We start from the raw sequence: 23,620 nt of genomic DNA on the forward strand, positions 1-23,620 counted from the left end.
TATACATTAAAAATCAAGAGAAAATATCAAGGTTTTGTGATTAAAAACAAATTCTTAATATTAATATTAATAAATAGTGAACACAGTAGTACGTGTGCTCAATAAATACTGTTTTATCTCAAGATTTTTGACAAAGTGAACATGAAAAATAATTCATATTCTTCAGTAAACAAAGCTATAAAATCAAAATGTGCAAAATACAACTAAAATTTAATGTTAAAGTTTAAAAGAGCAGGACTGAAGCGCAACTACTTCACCCATTTCACAAATACTAGTTTCTAGATTGGCCGAGTGATGTGTCCCCCACATTAAATGAGAAAACAGCATTTACCCTCTCCAAGCTCCCACCTCTTGGATGGAGAAGCACTCATATTGCTGTACCTCTACCAAGAATAATGCAGAAATCGAACAGTATTTGGAAAAAAAAAACCAAACATGGTTATCAGTCCTACCAATCTGATCATCAATATTTGTTTCAAATACCATCATTCGGAGCTATTTCTTGTTTTTCTCAACCACACGGTTTGTACAGGAATTTTTTTTCAAAAGTAAATTTTAAATGTCTACAGTTTTTTTCTTTTAATTACTCTGTGTGTGTAAATGAGACACTGTTTCAAACAGAAGCCTACATCCTTCCTAAGTTACCTGCTGGTGCACAATAGCTACGGAATGGGCAAAAGTTGCCTGAGTGAGAAGGTAAACACCCAGGAAGGCGCTTTCACCTAAGAGCCCCCCCATGGGTACCCAGCAAATGACAGCAGAATGCCTGGACTTGGCATGGTCCCCTCTCTCTCTCCCGCAGGGCTCCTTTCCTTCCTTCCTTCGGCCTCCACTCCACACTACACAACCTAATAAGCACTGGGATCCTCCAGCCGCTGCAGGGGGCGGGCGAGCCAAGAGCCGGGCCCCCTCCCGATGCTGCACTCACCCCAGATCGGGGAACTCAGGGAGGGGCCCCCAGCTCCACTTTCCCCAAGCAGGTTCGATGCCAGGGCAGCAGGAAACTTTTCTGTTCCGACTTCCTACTCACCGGGAGCCCCGAGCACACACACCTGAGCAGCGGGAGGAATCTTCTTCCCCCACCTCTGCAAGACCCTGCCCGCCCTCCGGCCCCAAGCTAGAGCTTCCCGTAAAGCTCCAGGGCTCCCTTGGATTTCCTCCCGGCCGCTGACCCCGACCTCACCTGCGGGCGGGTCCGCCAGGAGCTGGTTCAGGGAAGCCTCTGGGGCAGTGGAGCGGAGAGGGCCTCGGCGGGAAACACTGTCATAGTTCGCCGCGCCCGGGTGCCCCGGGGTGGCCGCACTCGAGCCGCCGCCGCCGCCGCCGCCGCCGCCGCCGCCGCCGCCGCGCCTCCCGCCTCCCGATCCTTCCCCAGCTTCTCCGGGGCGGCCGCAGCTGCGCGCATGGCACGCCGGGAGAACTCGCTGCTCTCCCCCCCTCCGAGACTACCAGTCCCAGCATGCACAGCCGCAAGGCCGAACGGCACTCTGGGAAGTAGAGTCCTCATCCCATGACTTTTCCCTCCGCCGCCCTGCATCCAGACTCGGGCCGTGTCGGGGACGGGGAGCCGTAAAGCTTCTCCCAACCGTCGTGAAATGTAGTCGCCCCTCGCATCCGGTGGCCCTAGTTCCGGCCTTGGCTTGGGCGGGGAGTGGGGTCGCCTAGCAGCGGCCGCCGCTTTGGCTCGTTCAGGGAGGAAGAGTTGGCGGGAGCGGGAGTGCGCGAGGACTGGAGTGCTGGAAGAGAGGCCCGGCCCGGGGCCGGCGGCCGAACCCGCAGTGGCGTTCTCTCTAGATGAGCGACCGACGGCCGCAGGTTGCAAGGCTTGGTTTTAGGTGGGTGGATGCCTGCGAGCCGGAGCAGCTTAGTGCCTTTCACAGGTTCCTAATCCCGAGAGACGGTGTGCAGTCTGCCTACCCTGTCCTCCTCTCCTCCTGTCCGCAGTGCCTCAGCCTTCGTGATTCGGTTTGGTTCCTCCCACACTTCACCCAGTGCAGTATTTATTTGTACACCTAAAATAATAATAATAATAATAATAATAATAATAATAATAATAATAATAACAACAACAACAACAACAACAACAACAATAATCCTCTCGTCCCTTCTCAGAAACGGAGGGCGTTTTCAAACTTCCAAACATCCCGGGAGTTGATAGCCTCATTGATGGTAGGGGACTTGAAAAGGGGGGCTCCGGGGGTCTTTAGGACTTCGTTTTAGCAAAGAAGTAATAATCTGGCGTGTACGTTATCGGGTAGTCTGTGCCAGGTGCCTCTGTTTTGCAGATTCAAGAGCCAAAGCTCTTTGTCAACACCCAGAGAGTTGGAATGATCATGTAAACACTGCAATGCCATTTTTTTTTCCTTGAAGATGCTGAAATCCACCTGTTTTGTTGTAGGAGCTGAAAGACAGGGAAAGAATTCAAGATGCCACCTAACATAAACTGGAAAGAATTAATCAAAGTTGATCCAGATGACCTACCACGCCAAGAAGAGTTGGCAGATAATTTATTGGTTTCCTTATCCAAGGTGCTTATTAAATAATTTGTATACAGATACTTACAGTGTGATGAATTGAAATTGCTTCTTGAAATCGCTGAGTGCTACGACTGGAAGAGGGCTTGTGCTTATGTACAGGGCATGAAATGGTCCATTTTTTGGTTCCGTAGGTGGAAGTGAATGAACTAAAAGATGAAGATCAAGACAACGTGATCCATCTATTCAGAATTACTCAATCACTAATGAAGGTTTGTACGCAGGAGCTATGTAACTAACTGTGGAGGGAATGCAAGACTCTATTCCTGTGTGAACTAATCTTTATGGAGATATTTGGAAGGCCTATGTCACCTCTCAAAAATGGGTTCTTTAAGTGTAGATTTAAAGACTGTGGGTTGTTTGCATATATGCATAGCAAATCTAGTTCCTTTTCTAAAAATCCTTAAAGAGGATATAGGGGAAAAAGAGTTCTTTAAAAAAATAATGTAAATATAACCAGAGGTTCAAATTTAAATGCGAAATGTCTCCTCTAGAAGCGACTGGTGAAATGGTAAGATGATTCTAGAATCTTCATAAGTAAATACTAAGAAAGGACATGTTCTTACTCGTTACATTCGGGTAGAATGTAGAAAATCTGTTGCATGCTGTAGACAAACAGATACTGGGTTGGTAGTTTGGGATATACTGTCCGGAGTTTTGAGGCTGTATTTTTTGTTATTAGCAGCTTAGGATTGAATAAAGGTTTTTGAATCATAATTGATAGATACAGAAATGTGCTTAAGAAGGTAAAATTAGAAGTGCTGTATAGTGCAGCTTGAAGGGGATTGAAGCTGAGGAGCTCCAGTTGTAACAAGGAGTTAATACATTATGTACTAGAACAATAACATTTTCTGGAATAGAAAAAAGGTAATGAAAAATGTTTAAAATAGTGGATGTAAAGAAAACTTAAAGGAAAAATCACAGATGATTCAAAACCTTGCTGTTCTAGAATTTATAGGTTAAGTATTCAACAAATATTTACTGACTGTGTGTCAGCCGTTGTACACCCTGAAGACTGAGATAGCAAATGAAAGAAAATGTTCATGTTCACTGTTTATATTACAGTGTCAATAATACCGATTTTTCTTCCATTTTTCATATTTAGATGAAAGCTCAGGAAGTAGAGCTAGCTTTGGAAGAAGTTGAAAAGGCTGGAGAAGAACAAGCAAAATTTGGTAAACTCTTGGGAAGAAAACTGCTGTGATTCCATTACTTACTAATCAGTACAAAATTATTTTATCATATTCTCCAGGATACATATTCAGTTCCTATTGAAAGATGCTGCATCCTTGCACCGTTTCAGGGACTGACCTGAGTGGTGGCTAGAGTATGAAGAAAAGACAACCCAAAGACACACAGAAAAGCTGGGTTCAGGTGCACTAGGTTCTCCATCAGAGAACCTGCAGCACCCCAGAAGCTCAGTGTCTTTATTACGTTCCCTTGAAGACAGGCGGGTTGTGTACAGAGGAACATGAAGTCACGTGATTGCCTACACATAAGCTAGGAGGCAGGGTTTCTGGTATACAGTGGAACAAGGAGGCAGATTGAGCTAATCTCGGAAGGAGTAGTCTCTGTAGGTGAGCCATAAACATCGGGGGAAGAAAGCTGTGGTGGGCAGTTTCTGCACACGCTATCAACATCCACACTCAGACAGAGGGAAGGTTCTGCCATCAGTCATAGTTCTGAGGCTTTGCCCATTGACTTAAGACTTCACTCACTCAGGTCAAGACATTTCTAGAATGCCTGTTCCATGGATTTGGTATATTGGTATATATATTTGGTATATATTTTACACTATTTTATTGACTTAAATTTAAATCACTTAAAATCTGATTACAGGCAATTTAACCAATTGTAATATTTGTATTTTTTTTTAAATAGAAAATCAACTAAAGACGAAAGTAATGAAACTGGAAAATGAACTGGAGGTATGTCCCTTTGTATTTCCTTGAGTGAAATTGTTATTAATTGTATGATGTTATTTTGAAAATTTTCTATTGCTGGGTTGAAAAATACAAGGGGAATTTTGTGCTCAAAGTTTGCTGAATGTACAGCGTGCGTTTTTATGATTTGATTTCTAAGAATTAAGCATCGAATAAAATAAGCAGTTACTATCCGAATGGATCTGTCAGTCCAGAAAAGTATCTAGAAAGCTTGGGAGTAATTGAGTTGAAGGAGTGTAAGAACTAAATACGTTGAGGTTCTGAAAGAGTAAGAAGGGACCAGACACAAATGGATCAGCCTTGGAAAGGAGGAGAGAGGGAAAAGGAGATGTGTGCAGAACTTGTCTTACCTGTGAGCGTGGCGCTTAGAGGTTGAGAGATTGGAAATGAGGTCATCTGTAAGGTTGAAGAACGGAAGACGGTGAGGTCAAAACTGAGGAATGTCAGATAAACTCTGAAATACCGTGGGGAAAGGACTGAAGATGCGGCGGCATCTAATATAGTCAGATTGGAGTGCTAGTCCTCATTGTTCTGACCTAACTCTGTACTTGGATGAGTTAGTTCATATCTCCTGTGGCATTTGAAGCTCCTGGAAAAATGTCCAGCACTTTTAGTGGATATTTTTATAGTAAATGATGGGTGAGGGTGAATTGGTTTTGTACTATTACTTAGCCAGACAGCTGATAAAGAATTGAAGAGTGAGTGTGGCAGTTGAAGGTCTTGGTAGGAAAGTGGTTGATGTTTTGATGATGACATCTTAGCTACGTACATAGGTAGAATGTCCAAATTGGAGCTGGGCCAGGCGAAGGTTGGAAACAGGGAAAGAGAAAGTCAAGGACCCACGGGGTCCCTTGAGTTTGTAAAAGGCAAAGTACCAGAGAACAGCTGAGGAAAATGTTCCTTTGGACAGGATCTGTTATGGGCATATGACTGGCAGAACATAGTGAATCAGGAAACAAGTTATTTTTAATTAGTTATTTAAAGTTATTAAAAAAAAATCCTGTGAAAGTTAAGGGATTGTGGAAATTGCTCGGGCTGATTTCTGATGGAAGACTGAGCCTGGCTCCCAAGTACTTTGATGCATGAGTAGGAAATTGGTGGTGTGCTTATATTGTAAGCACATTGGAGTGGTATCACTAGATATCTTGTAGAATCAAATCAAGCTCAGGCAGAGAGGATGGTAGAAGAATGGCATGATTTGTAGCTTGGAGGTGGCAGGATGGAGGAAACCTAGGAGGATACTAACACCTTTTCTAGATCCTGAAAGAATGAACAACTCCCTGTTGAGAAAGTTCCAAGAGAATCAGTATCCAAAAAGAACATACTTGCAGCATTGTAAGGAAATAAAAAAGGATGTAGTTAAAAACAAAAGCTCAGGATGTAAAATACGTATTTTGGAAGATGCTTTTAGAGGACACAGTGCCAAGCGTCCTGGAGCAGAGAAGATTGAGAAGCATTTGAATAAGAGGAAAGTAGCAGAAATGTGTGGGCAGTGTTCAATGTGAAACAAAGTTAGGTGACTAATGGGTCAGGGTTTGGGGACACGGTCTAATTGACAGGAGTATGAAGTAAAATGAGTTTAAATGTCAGGAAGGTCTGAAAGTGAGCCTGTCTTGGCTTTCTTATGGAGCAGTACTGACCAGTCATAGTGCTTTACCTCAGTATTTGTTCAAACTCAAAATCAAGTCTGGAGTTGCACTTGACACAATTCATCTGTACACGTGGCTTCTGAACTAGACAGTGGTGGACACAACAGAGAGTGTTTCTGCTATACAAAGTGCTATCTGTTCTAGGTAGTTTGTGGTGTCAGGGAAAGGGCAAATCAAGAGCGCCAAGGTGGTTTCTAAGACTCAGGAGCAGTCTTCATACTTCACAGCCTTAGTCTTGAAGCCTTTGCAGTTTAGTCTGTATTTATGCCTTCATAACTGTAACAGAGCCTGCAACCAATTTTTCGTGGTTCTTTTGGTGGTTCAGGAGAGCTCATGAATTTTTGACTTATAATTTTTTGAAAAAGATTTTTATTTATTTTATCTATATAAGTGATCTATTTGCATGTATGCCTTTAAGGCAGCAGAGGGCATCAGATCCCACTACAGATGGTTGTGAGCTGCCATGTGGTTGCTGGAATCGAACTCAGCACCTCTGGCAGAGCAGCAGTGTTCTTAACTGCTGAGCCATCTCTCCAGCTCCTTGACTTATAATTTAAAGCCTAAATAAGTTCAGTTTTTTTAAATTATATTTTTATTGTATAAAATGATTTTAAATTTAAATATATTTTGATCATATTCTTTCCCTTCCCAAGGGCCTTCCTGATCATTACCTCCTCCCTACCCACCCAACTTTTTAAACTGATGTTTACATGTCTATGATTTTAAATATCTGATGTTGAAGCATAATGAAAATTTAAAGTCTAGTTCTCGTTGGTTGATTCATTTGAACCTTCAAGTAAAAAGGAATTGCTTATATATGGAAGAATTAACCCTTGGCTCTTGACTTCCAGATGGCTCAGCAGTCTGCAGGGGGACGTGATACTCGGTTTTTACGTGATGAAATTCGCCAACTGGAAAAGCAATTGGAGCAAAAAGATAGAGAATTGGAGGACATGGAAAAAGAATTGGATAAAGAAAAGAAAGTTAATGAACAAGTAAGACACAGTTATCTCAATGAACCTTAATTGTTTACGGTAATCCTCCATAGCGAATCTTACTTTTTATAATTGCCTTTCATATCAGTTCTTGGTTATGTGTTATAGTTGAGGAATAATGTGCACCTAGCTAATTATTGTAGGAGTGTTCATTGTGACATCGCATTTTAAAAATATAATGAAATGACCTACTTTTAATGATATAACTTGGAAAGTAATTCTTTAATTTTGTGGCATGTTTTTCTGAGGACATTAGAATAACCTAAAATTAACTTGGTCTTGAACATTGGTATGAAGAAATGTATTTCGTGTTCATAAATAAGTAATTTTTCTTACTGTCAATTTATTTTGCTGAGTTTTATATGAATTAGTGAATTTTGATGTAGTAAAATTGGAAACCATGAATACATGGCCCTGTACTTCTTCAGCTGTTAGGCTATAAATTCCTTACAGTACAACCAAAACTTTGCTGGGTAATACAAAGTTCCAGTTCTAAGAGATACTCACAATTTCTAATAATAACGTAGGGATAACATGAAACTTTATGGGTGCATCAGGATGTAAGACTAGGTTGAGATCGCTGTGGAGGGCTATTTAAACCAGTCTGGGTGTTCAGCATGTAATGCATAAACTGAGTCTGGAAGTAGAAGTGAGCATGGCAACAGAAATTAAGATGTATCTAGTATCAAAGAAGAGAATACTCTGGATAGAAGGCACATCATTTCTAAGACTCAAGTAAGAAATACGCAAGAACTACAATTATTCATTTGACTGAAACGTAAATAAGATGGAGTCTTCTAGCCGGGCGGTGGTGGCGCATGCCTTTAATCCCAGCACTCGGGAGGCAGAGCCAGGCGGATCTCTGTGAGTTCGAGGCCAGCCTGGACTACCAAGTGAGTCCCAGGAAAGGCGCAAAGCTACACAGAGAAACCCTGTCTCGAAAAAACCAAAAAAAAAAAAGATGTTGTCTTCGTCATTTGTCAGACACTTGGTGTGCATTGATTCCTCATTCCTTATTTGAAACACACCCTGTGTGAGGTAGGAATCATTTCCGACATGGTGCAAACGAAGAAGAGAAGGGATGTAGACAGTAAGTAAGAGCTCATGGTCACAGTGAGTGAAGGATAAGGAAGATTTGAATGCAGCAGTCCCACCCGAGAATGGACCGATAACCACTCTCCTATCCTACGGTCCCAGCTTTGATACTTGTGAACTTCTGGAAAAGGCCAGATCCTAAGGAACTCTTCTAAAAAATTGGAAGGGAATATTTGAGCACAGGATAGGTCAGATTAGTGCTTGTAAAGCTTACTCTGCTTTGTGGAGAGCGGATTGAAGAGGGCGTTTGTATTAATTCCAACAGGTACTAATGGTAGCCTATTAAGGGAATAACTGATGGGCGTAAGAGACGGAGGCATACTTGAGAGGAGGAGATGAAATTGGATGTGGTGTATGATTGATGAGGGAGAGGAATGGACAGTCTGTCTATTTTTTGGTATGGGCATGTGTATAAGGGTGCTGTTTGGAACACAAAGGAGTTTGGAGGTTTGAGATCATTATTTTAGTTTTGTAAAGTTGAATTTGAGGTTCTTGTGGACATACTCAAAGAAGAGATGTTTGAATCTCATATTCACAGTCGACACTGGACAGATCATGAGAATGTATTTGTTTTTAGTACAGATATTAATGAAGCCAGAGCAATGATTATAAGATGTATCTCTGACAACTGTTTAATAAAATAGTGAAGTAGGTGCTCTCAAAGAAAGCCATCAAGAGTGTGCGGATTGAGAAGCAAAAGGAAAACAATGGAGTAACATTGAATGATGAATATTAAATTCTCAACTTTCCAATTCAGAATACGAATGGACAGTTAATACCAGATAATAATAGTAGTCATCATTTTAATCACCATCAAACTTCTAAAATTTGCATTGTGCCTTGCCTGTTACTATGAGCTTTCTTTAAATACTTTATTTTAGAAAATATTTTTTTCATGAAGATTGTTAGATGAACAATAAATATTCATATTCTTCTCATGTATACTCATCATCATTCATATTTCTGTCATATCTTTGTACACATAATTCTTCATCTCTCACTCATTTTTGTTGAGCTATTCAAGACAATTTTAGACATAATAATACTTTACACTTAAATAGGTCTCCAAAAATGAGTAATCTCTTATATAACCAAAATAGAATTATGATGCTCAAGAAATGTAATATTGATTCAGTAGTCTTATCTAATCTATGATTAGAGTTCCTCTGCCAACCCAATGGCATCTTTTATTTCCTACCTGCTGTCCCCTAGAGTCTAAAGAACCATCATATGCCTCCTTATAGAACCTTCTAAGTTTGTTGCATGCTATTGTGATTGGATTTTTTTGCTTGAGTAAGGCAGAAACCAGAAAAGTAAAAGGCCATCAAAAGGATGTTTTCTGAGATTAGGTAATAAAAAGCAACTATATTGGTCATATTTTTTTAATTCCAGAAGAAAAAGAAACTGCCAATATGAACTGTTTTAGGTGAATAAAAGAACATTTGACATTTTTTTGCTGTTCTGTTCATTGAATATCATGTTAAGGACTTATATGCATCATATTTCTCATGTCACCAGAGGAGATGAAATGAATTTAAGAGATAGTAAATGACTTTTTCATTCTTAAGTAGGAATTGAAAATCAAAAGATATAAACCCAGGCCAATTGGATTTCAGATTGCTTCAATTAACTATTCTCTGTACTGCCATTTTCTAGGTATTTCAGGTCTATGAAGAACATAGACTGTTTTTTCCTTGGCACAAGGAAGGGCATAATGATCTTAAACGTTTAAAATATTGGGTGATATAACTTTTAGATGTTTGTCTTTTTTAGCCTTTAGTTTGCTTTTCATATATATAGTTTTTATTTTATTATTTTTTTTATCTTTAAAATTGAGCCATTTTTTTGTACTTTTTAAAATCCTTAGTTTAAAATTCTTTCTTATTTTGTCCTAGTGTGATATGAAGTCTTTAGTAGCTAAATGTTCTCTACTTTACTGGAAAAGATTTAGAATTTAAATCAGGAAGTTAATATGGGATTTAGATTGAATTACCTTTGAGTTTTATCTTATTATTTTTTTTACTATTTTAGTTGGCTCTTCGAAATGAGGAGGCAGAAAATGAAAACAGCAAATTAAGAAGAGAGGTTAGTAGAAAACTTCAGTAGATGTGGTGGTTCAACAGACTTACCTGTCTAAAAGGTTCAGTGAAATTCGTGTTTTAACCAGAATGTAATCCGTGTAACTGATGATAATCATACTAACTGATACTATGATGGCTTTGTCTCAGGGAATGACAAAGTCAACCAAATAGAAGGCCCTTGGGTCGTTTATTCCTTTCTTGGAGCTGTGTGGGTCCATCTTGTTTCTCTTACATGGCTGTGCTTCCTAATCAGCTAATTGAGCATTTGAATAGATTTCTTTTCTTAGGACTCTTTGTCTAGCATGCTCATAATTTTGTTTCTAAAAAAGTTTTATAAGTTGTATTATTATTTTTGTATACGTGCTAAATGATAACTTTGTCTTGTCACAAAAATATTTTTATTAAAATATGATCACATCATTTCTCCATCTCTGTTCCTCCAACTCCCATCCACCATGTTCTCTCCTTTTAATTGTTTTATCTAAAATTTACTTTTAACCTAATCCAAATGTTCTTTCTTTTGGTTCATACTTAATATTTTTAATTTCTTTGGCTATTTTAAAAATATATATTCAGTTATCTTAAAAAACTTCTTTATTCCTGTTTTCTTTAAAACTTAAATATTAGTTTTAATTATGTGTTGCCTTTCTCATTTCTGATTATCCTTTTCCTGTCCTTTACTGAAGAACAAACGTCTAAAGAGAAAGGTGAGGTGGTAAGGGTAGTGAGCCCTTGGGAACTTAGAGCTATGTCTGGGAGCATTAGTTAAAAGGTAGCTTTGTGTTGTTCTCAGTAGTATTGGCCTGTTGTTTTTCTTTTGACTTGTATTTTTAATGGATGACTGCTGTGTTTGCTGTAACCTCAGAATGAACAGCTTCGTCAGGACATTATTGACTACCAGAAACAGATAGATTCACAAAAGGAATCACTTCTGTCAAGGAGAGGAGAAGACAGCGACTACCGGTCACAGTTATCTAAAAAGAACTATGAACTTGTTCAATATCTGGATGAAATTCAGGTAAAGTGAGTAAGTCAGCTCAGAGCAATGGTTTTACAAACTTGAATATCAGGGTGGTATAAACCTAATCTCTATCCCTCTTTGTCATTTCTGATTATGTGTTTACCACTGTGTATTTTCAGTGTTCTGTTTTGTGTGTGCACAGTGCTGTCTGTCCATATGTGTGTGGGAGTGGGTGCCTGCATGTGTGTGGAGGGAGCTCAGAGGATGACCTCTGCTGTCTGTTGTCAGCCTCTGCCCTGTTTGAGGTAGGATCTCTTTGTTCACTGTATTCCAGGCTGCCTAGGTCAGCAAATTCCAGGGAATAGACTGTTTTCTCTCTTCCATCTCCCAGAAGGAGCAATGGGAATAAAAATGGTACTGTAATTGGCTTTATGTGCTTTCTAGTGAATTCAAACTGAGTTTCACGTATTTACACTGCACCTATTTTACCCATGGACACATCTCTGGCCACATTATGTACTTTGAAAGTACAAAGTAAAATGTGTCTCTGAATTTGTAATTATTTATTTACTCCTTACATTTGTCTGTATTGGGCACCAAGAACAATTGAGATCCTATATACAATTTTCTTCACATTTAATTTGACTTAATTGGCCAGTGCCACAGTAATCCTAATGGTCTATGAAGAATCATTTTCTTCTCTAGAGGGCCCTATGGCTCTATTTAATTACAACTTAATATAAATTTCAGTTTCTTGTAAAACTATTTTAAACTAATAGTATATTTAACATTTTTAGACCTTAACAGAAGCTAATGAGAAAATTGAAGTTCAGAACCAAGAAATGAGGAAAAATCTGGAAGAGTCTGTACAGGAAATGGAGAAGATGACTGATGAATATAACAGGATGAAAGCTGTTGTGCATCAGACAGATACTGTTATGGACCAGATTAAAAAAGAGAATGAGCACTATCGACTTCAAGTAAGAATTCCTGGTGAAACCAAGACTTGCTCTCATAAGCTTCAGATGGAGTCATTGAATACTTTCGTTGTCTAATGTGTGGATTTTGTTGCTTTTATTTTATAGTAATATGTTGTCCTCTGATAATACTTGTCCACAGGGGCTCTACAGTCCTCTCATATATGCCGTGTATAGATTACATATGTACATGAGGTATCCTGGGGATAAGGTTAAGGTTTAAACACTAAATTCATGTATGCTTCTTATTTCCCTGATATGAATACCATGAATACAGTTTTCATACACTTGTCTTTTGATTAAAACAGAGCACATGATATATGATGTGTAATTTTCCACTTGTGGTACCATAAAGAGTATCCAATTTGGGACCATTTCAGATTTTAGAGTTTTATTTAGTATTGTACAGCCATTAAATATCACTTTTAACTATAGAGCTATGGCAGTAATAAATAGCATATGAAGTATAAGGCATTTGCAAGCATGTGTTTGTGCATAAATCAGTATGCATATATAATAATATATTGGATTGCACTAATTTGCACCATTTCATGACTGATTGCTCCTCTTAGGTGCGAGAGCTCACAGATCTTCTGAAAGCAAAGGATGAAGAGGATGACCCTGTCATGATGGCTGTCAATGCCAAAGTGGAAGAGTGGAAGGTGCTGTCTCAGTGGACATGACTTGTTCTCCTTTGGTGTATTCTGTCAAGAAGCTAGGATTATGAGGGTTGGAATTTGTGAATGGCGTGAGATGACTGATTTGTAACTCTTATTGTAAAAGCTGTCACACTTCTGTTGTCTCCATTTCCGATCATGCTCACATAAACCGTATTGGCAATTAGGAATTGTTTATTATCTGGAAAGTTCAGATAATCTATATTTTAAACAAATGTAGTTGTAATGGGGGATAAAGTTGAGTTAATCAAGGGCTCAGTTAATTTCTGAAGCTTAGCTATCCAGTTGTTGTAAGCATTCAGCTGCCGCTTCAACGTGAAAGCAGCAGCGGCTGGACAGCGAATGAGCATGGCTGCTTTCCTTACGGAAACGAGTGGAAGGCCGGAGCTTTTCAACCATAGAAGTTTGAATCACATTTACTCATTTAACATTTAGGAGGTTTCCAGTTTGTCTTTTGAAAGCAGTGTTTTAAAGTGTGTTTTAATGAGAACACATACACACACACACACACACACACACACACACACTTTTCTTTTTTTGGTACAATCAATTGCTAGTGTGATTGTGATTTAAATTACAGCTATATCTATCTTTGGCTCTTACAATGTTTTATGTGAAGTGCTTGTTTTTTTATTGTATAATTAAATTTATTATATTTTAATGCTTTTTGACCCTTCATTATAACTAGATACATTTAATGCTGCCTGGCCGGAGGGCATATACCCAATCCTATTACTCAGAAAGTTGAGGGTCCTGAATTGAAGACCAGCCTGGACTTCTGAGTAGTGAGACATTATCTCCAGATAAATAGAAAATGAATGAATATTTATATTGCCTAATACACTTTGAAAAAAAATTGGACCTTTTATTGTCCAATTCCTAGTATATTCTGGTTTTACGTTTAATTTTAAATTTTTGAAACATGTATATTTATTTTTTTAAAGTGAAATAGATACACCTGAGTGACGTAATATTTCTTGAATATTTCATCTTTCTCATACTGAAATATTGTTCTGTTTTTATTACATAGAAACTTGTGTTGAATTTGAGTGTTTTTGTTCTCCCTTTGATTCATTTCATTAGCTGTTTTCTACCTATATACACATTTTTTTTCCTACATACACTCAATTGTCACATGTCTAAATATCTGAAAACCTGTTCTTATTTTGGTTTTGATTTTTAGACTCTTACAGACAATTTTTATGATTTTTATGAACATCTTTATGATTTTTTTGCTCTCTGTAGCTAAGAACACAAAATACTCTTGCATTAATTCAAGGTATTTGTATTTTCCTGTGATATTTAATATTTTTTAAATAAATATCTCGTATAAAACATTTTGCAGTTATATAAATTTTCTCCCGAAATGAGGCCTGAGATCCAGAGAGTTTTCTTTAAGGGTTGAATTGTGAATTTCAAATTGTGTATATAATAGTTGTAGTTACTGACATTTTTTTTTATTAAATGAATTTTATTTTCTGGGCTGGGGAGATGAAAGACTTCAATACAGTACCTCCTGTCGCAGCCTGAGGCCCAAATTCTGGATCCCTGGTACCTTGTGAAAGCATGCTTTGGAGGCAAAGGAGGCAGACTCAAGGGCCAGGCAGTCCAGTTAACCTGTCAGATCTAAGCTCAGTGAAATACCCTATCTCAAGAGATGATACCCCATGTCAACCCCTGACCACACACACACACACATACACAGACCACACACACACACACACACATACATCACACACTGTACAATTTTAAAAGAATTTTATTTTTTGTATTGTTTTAAATGTACTAGAGGTATGTATTATTTTCTCTAAATGAAGAGTGGTTTGTTAATTTTCCTTTTCTATAACAGATCTTGTTTTGTTTATAGTTAATTTTGTCTTCTAAAGATGATGAAATCATTGAATATCAGCAAATGTTACATAATCTGAGAGAGAAACTTAAAAATGCCCAACTTGATGCTGATAAAAGTAACATCATGGCTCTGAAACAGGTAAAACCTTCTCAAAATTTGCAATGTCAGCCAATGATGTTAATGTCTGAACCGTCCTGTCTGTCATCATGTCTGACTGGTGGCTTCCATTACTGCATGTATACAAACTGAAGTTTCTCATCCCTTCCCAAATGGGGGGAGGCGACACTGGAATTAAGTTCAGAGTGAGAGTTATATTTCAGAACAGAATTATTTTGCTTTTTTATATTACTGTTATTGTCAGTCAGGAATTACTAATACTCTACTAAAAACCTGTAGATTTTAAGATACCTTACTGCCTTCTTATTAATTTTTATTGTATGTCTTATGCCTATACTAAGTAAAATAAGCTAAGTGTGGTTATACTGTTAATGTGCTACCTAAAGGTTTTGTTTTTAGCAAAACAAACGCATTCAGAAGAAAAAACAAACAAACAAACAAAACTCTGCACTTCTCTTATGTATGTTCTTTTCAGTTAAAGTACTAAAGATAGAATGGAATTTGAGATGTGTTTGATGAATGAGAACAGTGATGAGAATATTGTTTTTAAATGAAGTATGAAAGGCATAAAAGATGAACTGGATGGAAATCCCAGAGAAAACATATGAAGTGGTAAAGATAAGATTCAATGGATGATGAGGAACACAATGTAAGAAGTTATAAAGTCTCAAATATTAAGGAGTTCTGGAACACATTTTTCCATCGTTATATATTAGCATGATAACATGAACTACGTGTTGTGTAGTACAGTTTGAAGAATACATAATAAACCTAGTTTGCTGAGTCTGGTGCCACCTACCAAGGTTGGCACAGTGGATACAGACACTTGGTATTTGCCTGACAACCTCAGTTTAGCCCTGGACCCGATGTCCTGAAAAAATGAACTGACTCTTACAAGTTGTTACCTTGCCTCCACACTCCTGACTACACACATACACACACAAAATAAATAAGTTAATGTAATAAAAATTGTCTAAAAGAAACATAGCTTGGTCATGAGAAAATTATATTCTCTTATTTATTGAAAACATATATGTTCATAACAATGCAGGTTTATTTGATACTTCAAAATATTTTATAGGGTATTCAGGAACGAGACAGTCAAATTAAGATGCTTACTGAACAAGTAGAACAGTATACAAAAGAAATGGAAAAAAATACTTTTATTATTGAAGATTTGAAAAATGAGCTCAAGAAAGACAAAGGTAATTTAATATTTTATAAGTATATGACTTTCATATATTGTATTTCAGAAGACTTTTTATAAAAATAAAATTGTATAATGCTACCACAGTGTTTGTTAAATTATAAATATTTTAAATAATTATACAAAATATTAATTATGCCATGTATTTCTAGTGTTTAAACTTGTAAATAATGCATGCTTTTCTGTCATCTTTCTCATGATGAAAATTACTTAGACATTAGTATTAGATCAATTGTATAAAAAGTTAAAATGGTAATGTAGGTTGTCTTTATATTATGTCTTTTATAATTAACAAAGATTCTTTGGTGGATGTGTTACCCATTGTCAAATTATTTTCAGAAATAATTTTGTATGTTGGCATTTGAAATAATTCTCCAAAAATCTGTCATCCTATTCTTTGACTAAGTTATACAATTTTGCCTATTACATCAAATCCTCTGACTTTAAGCCCTTGAAATACCCATATTTCTATAAAACTACATCTTGTAAGTATACTGAGGTATGGTAGTTCAAAAGGATTCACAATAAATTCATGGGCATAATTATAATTGCTAAAGATAAAAAAATTGATTGGGTAGGCAATGGTGGCACACGCCATTAATCCCAGCACTAGGGAGGCAGAGCCAGGCAGATCTCTGTGAGGTCGAGGCCAGCCTGGCATACAGAGCCAGATTCAGGACAAGCACCAAAACTACACAGAGAAACCCTGTCTTGAAAAAACAACAACAACAAAATATTCAGCCGGACATATAGATTGTAATTTAGACAGTAAAACGAGAGTCTCACTAGACATGCTGGAACAGTGTCTCAAAGGCAGTGAAGGAGTAAACAGTGTGTATGGTCGCAAGCAGTGGACGTGTGTTCAAACTCACTAACTGTTTAGGAGTCAACAGGTAAATGTTGGTAGCGGGAAGAGAGTGAACAATGAAAAATAGCGGAAAAAAAGATCAAAGAGGATGCTAACGGCCTTGCTATTAAGTCTGTAGTTTATTGTAAAGACTTTGACTTTTAGGTAAAAGAGATGGGCATGATTTAGTCTCACCTAGACTGTGTCTGCAGTAGATTGTAGCGACTGTAAGGAAGGAAGCAGTGTTACCAGGCTGTGGGAATAACCTAATCGACTGGGCATTATGCTAACAGTGGTATTAACGGTAGTCAGTTTTAGATGTGTTTTGAACTTGATAGAAGTTGAATTTGTTAGGTGGAAGATTTGAGAGACAAAAATTAGGACTTTTGATTTGTATCTTGGAAAGGATTGTGAGAAGGGAAGGTTTAGAGATGATGAGGTACTGTTTTGAACATGTTGAACTTGAGATGTTTATTAGGCATTTAGCTAAAAGTCTTAGGTAGATACTTATGTATGGCTTCTAAAGTTCTTAAGCACAATTTAGGTTAAAAATAAAAGCTTGGCATACATCTCCATGAAAATTCAGCTTGAAGTTAGGGACTAGTGTAGACCATCAAGGGAAGGAGTATAGGTTATCTAAAAATCTTAAAATGAATCTCTGGGAATACTTCTAATTTGGAGGCTAATGAGATGAAATGAAATAACCACAGGACACTAAAAAGGAATGTGCAGAGAGATGGAACACCATAAGATGCCTAGTCCTGACAATCCCAGAAAATGTCAGCTAGGAAAAAACAAACTGTTCATTTCTGGCGATAGTTCAAGATGAGCAGGTGAAAAATCTATTTTACTGTTAATGGTGGTCATAAGAAGTGTTGATTATTATTATCCTTTGTCATAGTAATGTATCTTTTACAACCTTTTTTATAAGCCTTATCCTTCTAGTTAGAGTAATTTTACTCAATTCTACCTTTTAGTTGGTTTTATTAATAAAATCAAAACAGTACCTTGGTCCTTGGTTTTACAAATATAAATTCTTACATATAAGAAGCTTTTGTGCTGTACTTCTTTCCCTGTTTGGGAACAACTGATTAATAGGAAGGAATACTCAATTCGGTTCATTCATGATTTCTGTTTTCACATGGTAGGTACTTCAAGCTTTCACCAACAGACTCATTATATGAAAATTCACTCCAAAGTACAAATTTTGGAAGAGAAAACAAAAGAGGCTGAGAGAACAGCTGAACTGGCCGAGGCTGATGCCAGGGAGAAGGATAAAGAATTGGTTGAGGCTCTGAAGAGATTAAAAGATTATGAATCTGTAAGTATTTTTATCTTGTCAGCCAAAGAGCTTGAAATTGTTCTTGACGCCAGGGCTGTTGTGTGGCTTCTATTCTGTTCCATGTAGAAAGCCTTCTTTATCTCTATAGGTTTTAAACTATTCAAGTTTTTGGGCATTTGGCTTATGTCAAGAGAATTGTTTCCAAACAGTTTTCCTTTTTACAAAGTTTATTTTTATTACTTTATCTTTTATGTTTGAGATTATAATTCCATCATTTCTCCCTTCTGTTTCCTCCTTACAAAGCCTCCCCACCTAACCCTCTTTCCTCTCATTGCTTCTTTTGTCATTAGTTGTTGTTAGGTGTATATTAGGAATATATATATACATATACATATATATATATATATGTATGTATAATCTCTCTCTCTCTATATATATATATTCCCAAATATAACTTCATCAGCCCGCATAATTAGTTATGTATGTATATAGTTAGTTAGTTTTTTTCGAGACAGGGTTTCTGGTTTGGTGCCTGTCCTCGATCGCTCTCTGTAGACCAGAACTCTCTGGCCTCGAACTCACAGAGATCTGCCTTGCTCTGCCTCCTGATGCTGGGATTAAAGGCGTGCGCCACCGCTGCTTGGCAGTTATGTGTTTGTTTAGTATTGGATAACCATTTGTTGTGCTTTTCACTGGAGAAGACTTTTTCCTGCTGAGCATTCGTTAATTGCCTATAGTTCTTGGTGGAAGGTGGAGACCTCGTGGGCTTTCCTTGGCATATCTCTTGTCATTCCTGTTTAGCTCATATTTAGGCCGTCATGGTGATGAGACTTTATGGCACAGCTTCTGACATTAAATCTCATAGCAATCTGCCTGATTATCTCACTCTTAAAATCTCTCTTAAAACTATGATTATCTCCCTCTTAAAGTTGTGCCCCCTCTCTGCCATGGTCCCTGAGCCTGACTGGCCTCTACAGCTCTGCATTTTGATTGCCTGTGGTTTTCAGTAATGGTCTCCTTCTTCTGAAGAGAGAAAGAGGACTACATTTATCTGTAGGTATCAGGACGTATGTTTTGATTGTTGTTTAGTAAAGTGGTTGTGGGTTCTCCTCCATTAACCATGACTTCACTAGCACTGTGTAGTTTCCCTCGGGATTATTGTGCCATGCTGGTCATTGCGGTTCATAAGCAGCAGAGGTGGGTAGGGCTTTCAGCTGCTTCCCACCTTTGCAATCTTCCATGGTGCCTCCTGGTAGTATGAAAGCTAGTCCTTAGGCAGAGGCTTAAAAGTCAGTTCCAATAGGGGGGTCTAGGCCCTGTTTATGAAATGGGTGGTGTTTTCAGTAACTGGGACTATCTATCCTTCTACCACTGGGGGAAGGAAAACCAAGGGCAATAGCAACAGGCTGTGCGTTTTGAGAGTCTTTTAGACAACCTTGACCAACAACTCAAAAGAAGGCATCTCATGTTTGTACAGGGGTTTTTGTTAGGCGATCTTTGGCTGTTGGAGGGAACGTTGTCAGCACAGATGAGAAAAGCTCATTTAAACCATATGTGCACATTTAGTTTGTTACAGAGTTCTTGTGCGTTTGATTGTTTTTGTTTTAGATGCATAGTTGATTGTCTGATTTCTTCTGGCCTTTCCAGACCTCGTTGTTATTTTGCCCTCCCTTTTCCTCCTTCTGCATTTACCTTCCTTTCAAACCTTTTGATGGAAGTGTTCTGTTTGATACCGCTGATGAGGTAGCAGGATTAGATCCCTTGTTATCTGTGTCATCATGGGGGTGTGACACTTGATAACCTTGTGATGGGGATGGCTTTGGTGCCAACTATATCAACTGAATCTACTTGGACTGTTCGTATTTTTAAATTTGATTTCAGACAATTAATTATGTACTGATTGGTATGCCCGATTTTATCTTCGTGTTTTTATCTCTGTACCTTTACGTATATGTCTATGTATTCAGTGTTTCATATGTAATATTCTGAGTCACATTGCCTAAGCATCAGATGTTGATATTCTGCCCTCATTGCTAGATTTGGTTTATAGAAGCACATTAAAAGACTCCATTAATATGCACTATTTTTATTTTTATGTATCAGTTATAAAAAATCTGCCATATAAAATACAGGTCTAGGTAAGTTTGTTTACCCATCAACTTAAAAAAAGTAAATTCACACATATGATTTATTTGTTCAAATAAATTATGTTATATTTAAGTTAGATGGGATATTTTTCAGGGTGTTTATGGCTTAGAAGATGCTGTTATTGAAATAAAGCATTGTAAAGCCCAAATTAAAATAAGAGATGGAGAGATTGAAGTATTGACCAAGGAAATCAATAAGCTTGAAATGAAAATCAATGATGTCCTTGATGAAAATGAAGCCCTTAGAGAACGGGCTGGTAAGCTATTTTTGAAGACATTTCTTTTTCCTATACCCTGCTTTCTAAGTCTTTGTCTCCTTTTGGTTTGTTTATACTTTTGGAGGGGAAGTAGCCCTGTTCACCAAATCAAAGTCCTCTCGTTCCACATACATGTTCTTCCTCCCCTGTGCTTGGCCTCTGGCCCTTACTTTACATGTGTTTATTTACTCCTCAGTAATTGAAGGGTACTTTTCCTCAAATAAATGTTTCTGTAGAAACCCTTAAACAAAAGTAGAGGTACTCTGAATGAAGTGGGTTTGGGGACCTCACTGTGTTGGGGTGGCTGATGAGGAACACGGCTTTCCTTGGCCTGGTATGTCTTTAGTAATAATAACTGCTCACCCAGAGGTGAAAGTGCATTGTATTATGCTACATACCAGCAATCAACTGTATTTCTGCAAATAAGAAACTTCTGTATGAATTGTTATGTTACAAACTGATTTTGTTTCAGATGAGGCCATTTAAAAGTACTTTATAAACCTTTTAAGGATTTATAAATACAATTTAAACTGCTTATGTTTTGTATTTTAAGAGTTCCCTTTAGTCAAAGATATAATTTTCAAATATGACTTGGGAACTTATATACTTTTTAAAATAAGTGGTGAGTTCATTAATATTGCTAGTTTATATGATAAGTTATAGCTGAAGTGCACAATCTAAGTTGCTTCTATAAAATGAATATTATGATTTAAATATAATTTCATTATATTTGCTGAATATCAATTAGTGCTTTCTTAGTGAAAGTGACAATCTATAAAATTTTTGTATAGAAAAATAAATACTTTATATGGATTATTATTTGTGAAGCCTATCTAACTAGAATTTAGGATTATATTAAACATTCAAGTTAGATTTCTGATTTTTTTGACCAGTCAGGTCACAGCTAGGAATCTGGAGGTCTATATGAATAACTTCTGACTTATCCAGAGAGCTGTCACAAAAGCCATGTTGTCTTGTCTTTAGGTGTTTAGCCACCCCCACCCCCCGCACCCCCCCTACCCCACAACCAAGACAGGGTTTCTTCTCTGTGTAACCCTGGCTGTCCTGGAACTTGCTATGTAGACCAGGCTGGCCTTGAACTCAAAGGCCTGCCTGCTTCTGCTGCCTGATGATGGCATTAAAGGCATGTGCCGCCATTGCCTGGCTAGGGGTTTAGCTTTTAATTATCATAGTCTGGTTTACAATTATTTTACACTGTCTTGATACCTGATTTTTCACCTCGGAAGTGGAGGCAAATTAGGAGGCAAGTTGGCTGAAAGGATTAAGCCAATAATAACATTATTAATATTAATAATGATTGCTACCTGCCAAGCACTCACTGCTTTAAGCATTATACTTATTATACTCTTGGCAGATTAAAATCATAAATAAACAAGTAAATAAATGTCATCTTTGTATCTAAGTTACAAGTTTAAAGTGGGAACTGAACCAAGTTTACCTCCTGCCAAGATTCCTTAATGATTGAATTGTAGCACCTTTGCAATATCCCCATATGTGTTTGTCAGGATTTTCATAATTAGTTAACTTAACGTTCTTTGTAGTATAACTGTCTGGAAAGTTCTTGGACAGGAAGTCTCCATGTTTCGAATGATATTGGCTGGTGAATCCAGTTACTTGATGTTCTATGAAGATTTTGCCATTCATTTGCAAGTTTTTAAGTTTTTAATTACATTGCTTTCTATTTTAGGCCTTGAACCAAAGACAATGATTGATTTAACTGAATTTAGAAACAGTAAACGCTTGAAACAGCAGCAGTACAGAGCTGAAAACCAGATTCTTTTGAAAGAGGCAAGTAATGCTCCATTGACAGTTTTCTTGTCTGGACTAAGGAGAAGTACTAATAATTCATCCTTTGCAGATTGAAAGTCTGGAGGAAGAACGACTTGATTTGAAAAGAAAAATTCGTCAAATGGCTCAAGAAAGAGGAAAAAGGAATGCAGCCTCAGGTATTTTCAGTCATTCTATACTTGTAAAAGCAGCGCCGTTTGGAAAGACTTACCTGGATCTGGGCTGTTCTGTATGTCGCAGATGATTTTGCTCTATTATAGTATCCCGAAAAAGAGATAACCATGTATAATTGGTGTGATCCTGACCCTGAAACAATTAAATAAAACAACAATCAGGTTTTGGAATTACACACTTTTGAGAACACACAAAATTCAGTGTATAGGCTGATGATTTTTAGACAGCTCCACTTTGTTGTGACTAATCTTAAAACAGGAATTTTTATATTACTGTATGTCACCCTTAGAATGGTACTTTGTTTTAAAAGCTGAACATTGGAAGGGTTTTTTAAAATTATTTACTTTAAAGTTTTCATTAAGCTTAAATTTAAATACAGTTGTTTGTTTACCTTACTTTTAGAAAGACAGCATAGTCTTTGTAACAGCCATTGCAGTTCAGTTTTGGGGACCATATATAGAGAGTGTTTCTTTAATTCTTTTTTTCTTAAGTTTATTTTTATTTTATATGTATTTGTTTGTCTGCTACACATGTGCTAGTGCCCATGGAAGCCAGAAGAAGGTATTGGATTCCCTGGAGCTGGAGTTATAGGCAGTTGTGAGTTGCTTGGTGTGGGTACTAAGAACTAAACTCAGATCCTCTGGAGGAATATTAAATACTTTTTAACATAATTTTCTCCTCCCCACTCTTCCCCTAACCCCTTGCATGTTCTTCCTTTGATCCCCGTGTGTGTGTGTGTGTGTGTGTGTGTGTAAATAAATAAATGCAACCTAGTAAGTCCATTTTGTGTTACAATCATGTTTGTTTTTAGGGCTGACCATTTGGCGTTGGTAAACTGGGTAGGGTCCTTAACTAAGGGAAACTAATTCTCCCTCTCTCAGTAGTTTTTAGTTTCCTGTAGCTTTTCATCTAGTGGCGACTCCATGTGATTTTTCCTATTCATGTTAAGATATTAACTGGTATCGTCATTATTTAGGTCTTGTTTAAGCAGCTGTCCTGTTGTGATTTCATGGGTG

At 37.5% G+C, this 23,620-nt stretch overlaps 2 protein-coding genes across 4 annotated transcripts in view; one reads left to right on the forward strand and one right to left on the reverse strand.

Moving 5' to 3' along the window:
• Tmtc3 (transmembrane O-mannosyltransferase targeting cadherins 3) overlaps positions 1–1,330 on the reverse strand; it is a 54,140-nt gene extending 52,810 nt beyond the window's left edge. The window contains exon 1 of the mRNA XM_006990812.4: positions 1,184–1,330. The gene's annotated coding sequence lies outside the window, so the exon portion shown is untranslated. The remainder of the gene's footprint in view (positions 1–1,183) is intronic.
• A 290-nt stretch (positions 1,331–1,620) lies between these two features.
• Cep290 (centrosomal protein 290) overlaps positions 1,621–23,620 on the forward strand; it is an 81,785-nt gene continuing 59,785 nt past the window's right edge. For 2 of the 3 annotated variants that reach the window (XM_042263301.2, XM_042263302.2), the window contains exons 1-16: positions 1,643–1,835; positions 2,399–2,528; positions 2,669–2,746; positions 3,640–3,709; positions 4,416–4,462; positions 6,978–7,121; positions 10,248–10,301; positions 11,163–11,315; positions 12,056–12,238; positions 12,808–12,897; positions 14,780–14,902; positions 15,963–16,086; positions 18,084–18,256; positions 20,459–20,621; positions 22,330–22,430; positions 22,501–22,588. In XM_042263301.2, the coding sequence (XP_042119235.2) occupies positions 2,427–2,528; positions 2,669–2,746; positions 3,640–3,709; positions 4,416–4,462; positions 6,978–7,121; positions 10,248–10,301; positions 11,163–11,315; positions 12,056–12,238; positions 12,808–12,897; positions 14,780–14,902; positions 15,963–16,086; positions 18,084–18,256; positions 20,459–20,621; positions 22,330–22,430; positions 22,501–22,588 (1,693 nt within the window). In that variant the 5' untranslated portion in view covers positions 1,643–1,835; positions 2,399–2,426. Of the gene's footprint in view, positions 1,836–2,398; positions 2,529–2,668; positions 2,747–3,639; positions 3,710–4,415; positions 4,463–6,977; positions 7,122–10,247; positions 10,302–11,162; positions 11,316–12,055; positions 12,239–12,807; positions 12,898–14,779; positions 14,903–15,962; positions 16,087–18,083; positions 18,257–20,458; positions 20,622–22,329; positions 22,431–22,500; positions 22,589–23,620 lie in introns of all 3 variants that reach the window. The other variant, XM_042263300.2, reaches the window with a different exon arrangement.

This window comes from Peromyscus maniculatus, chromosome 18, assembly GCF_049852395.1.
Source record: "Peromyscus maniculatus bairdii isolate BWxNUB_F1_BW_parent chromosome 18, HU_Pman_BW_mat_3.1, whole genome shotgun sequence".
NCBI classification, from domain to species: Eukaryota; Metazoa; Chordata; class Mammalia; order Rodentia; family Cricetidae; genus Peromyscus; species Peromyscus maniculatus.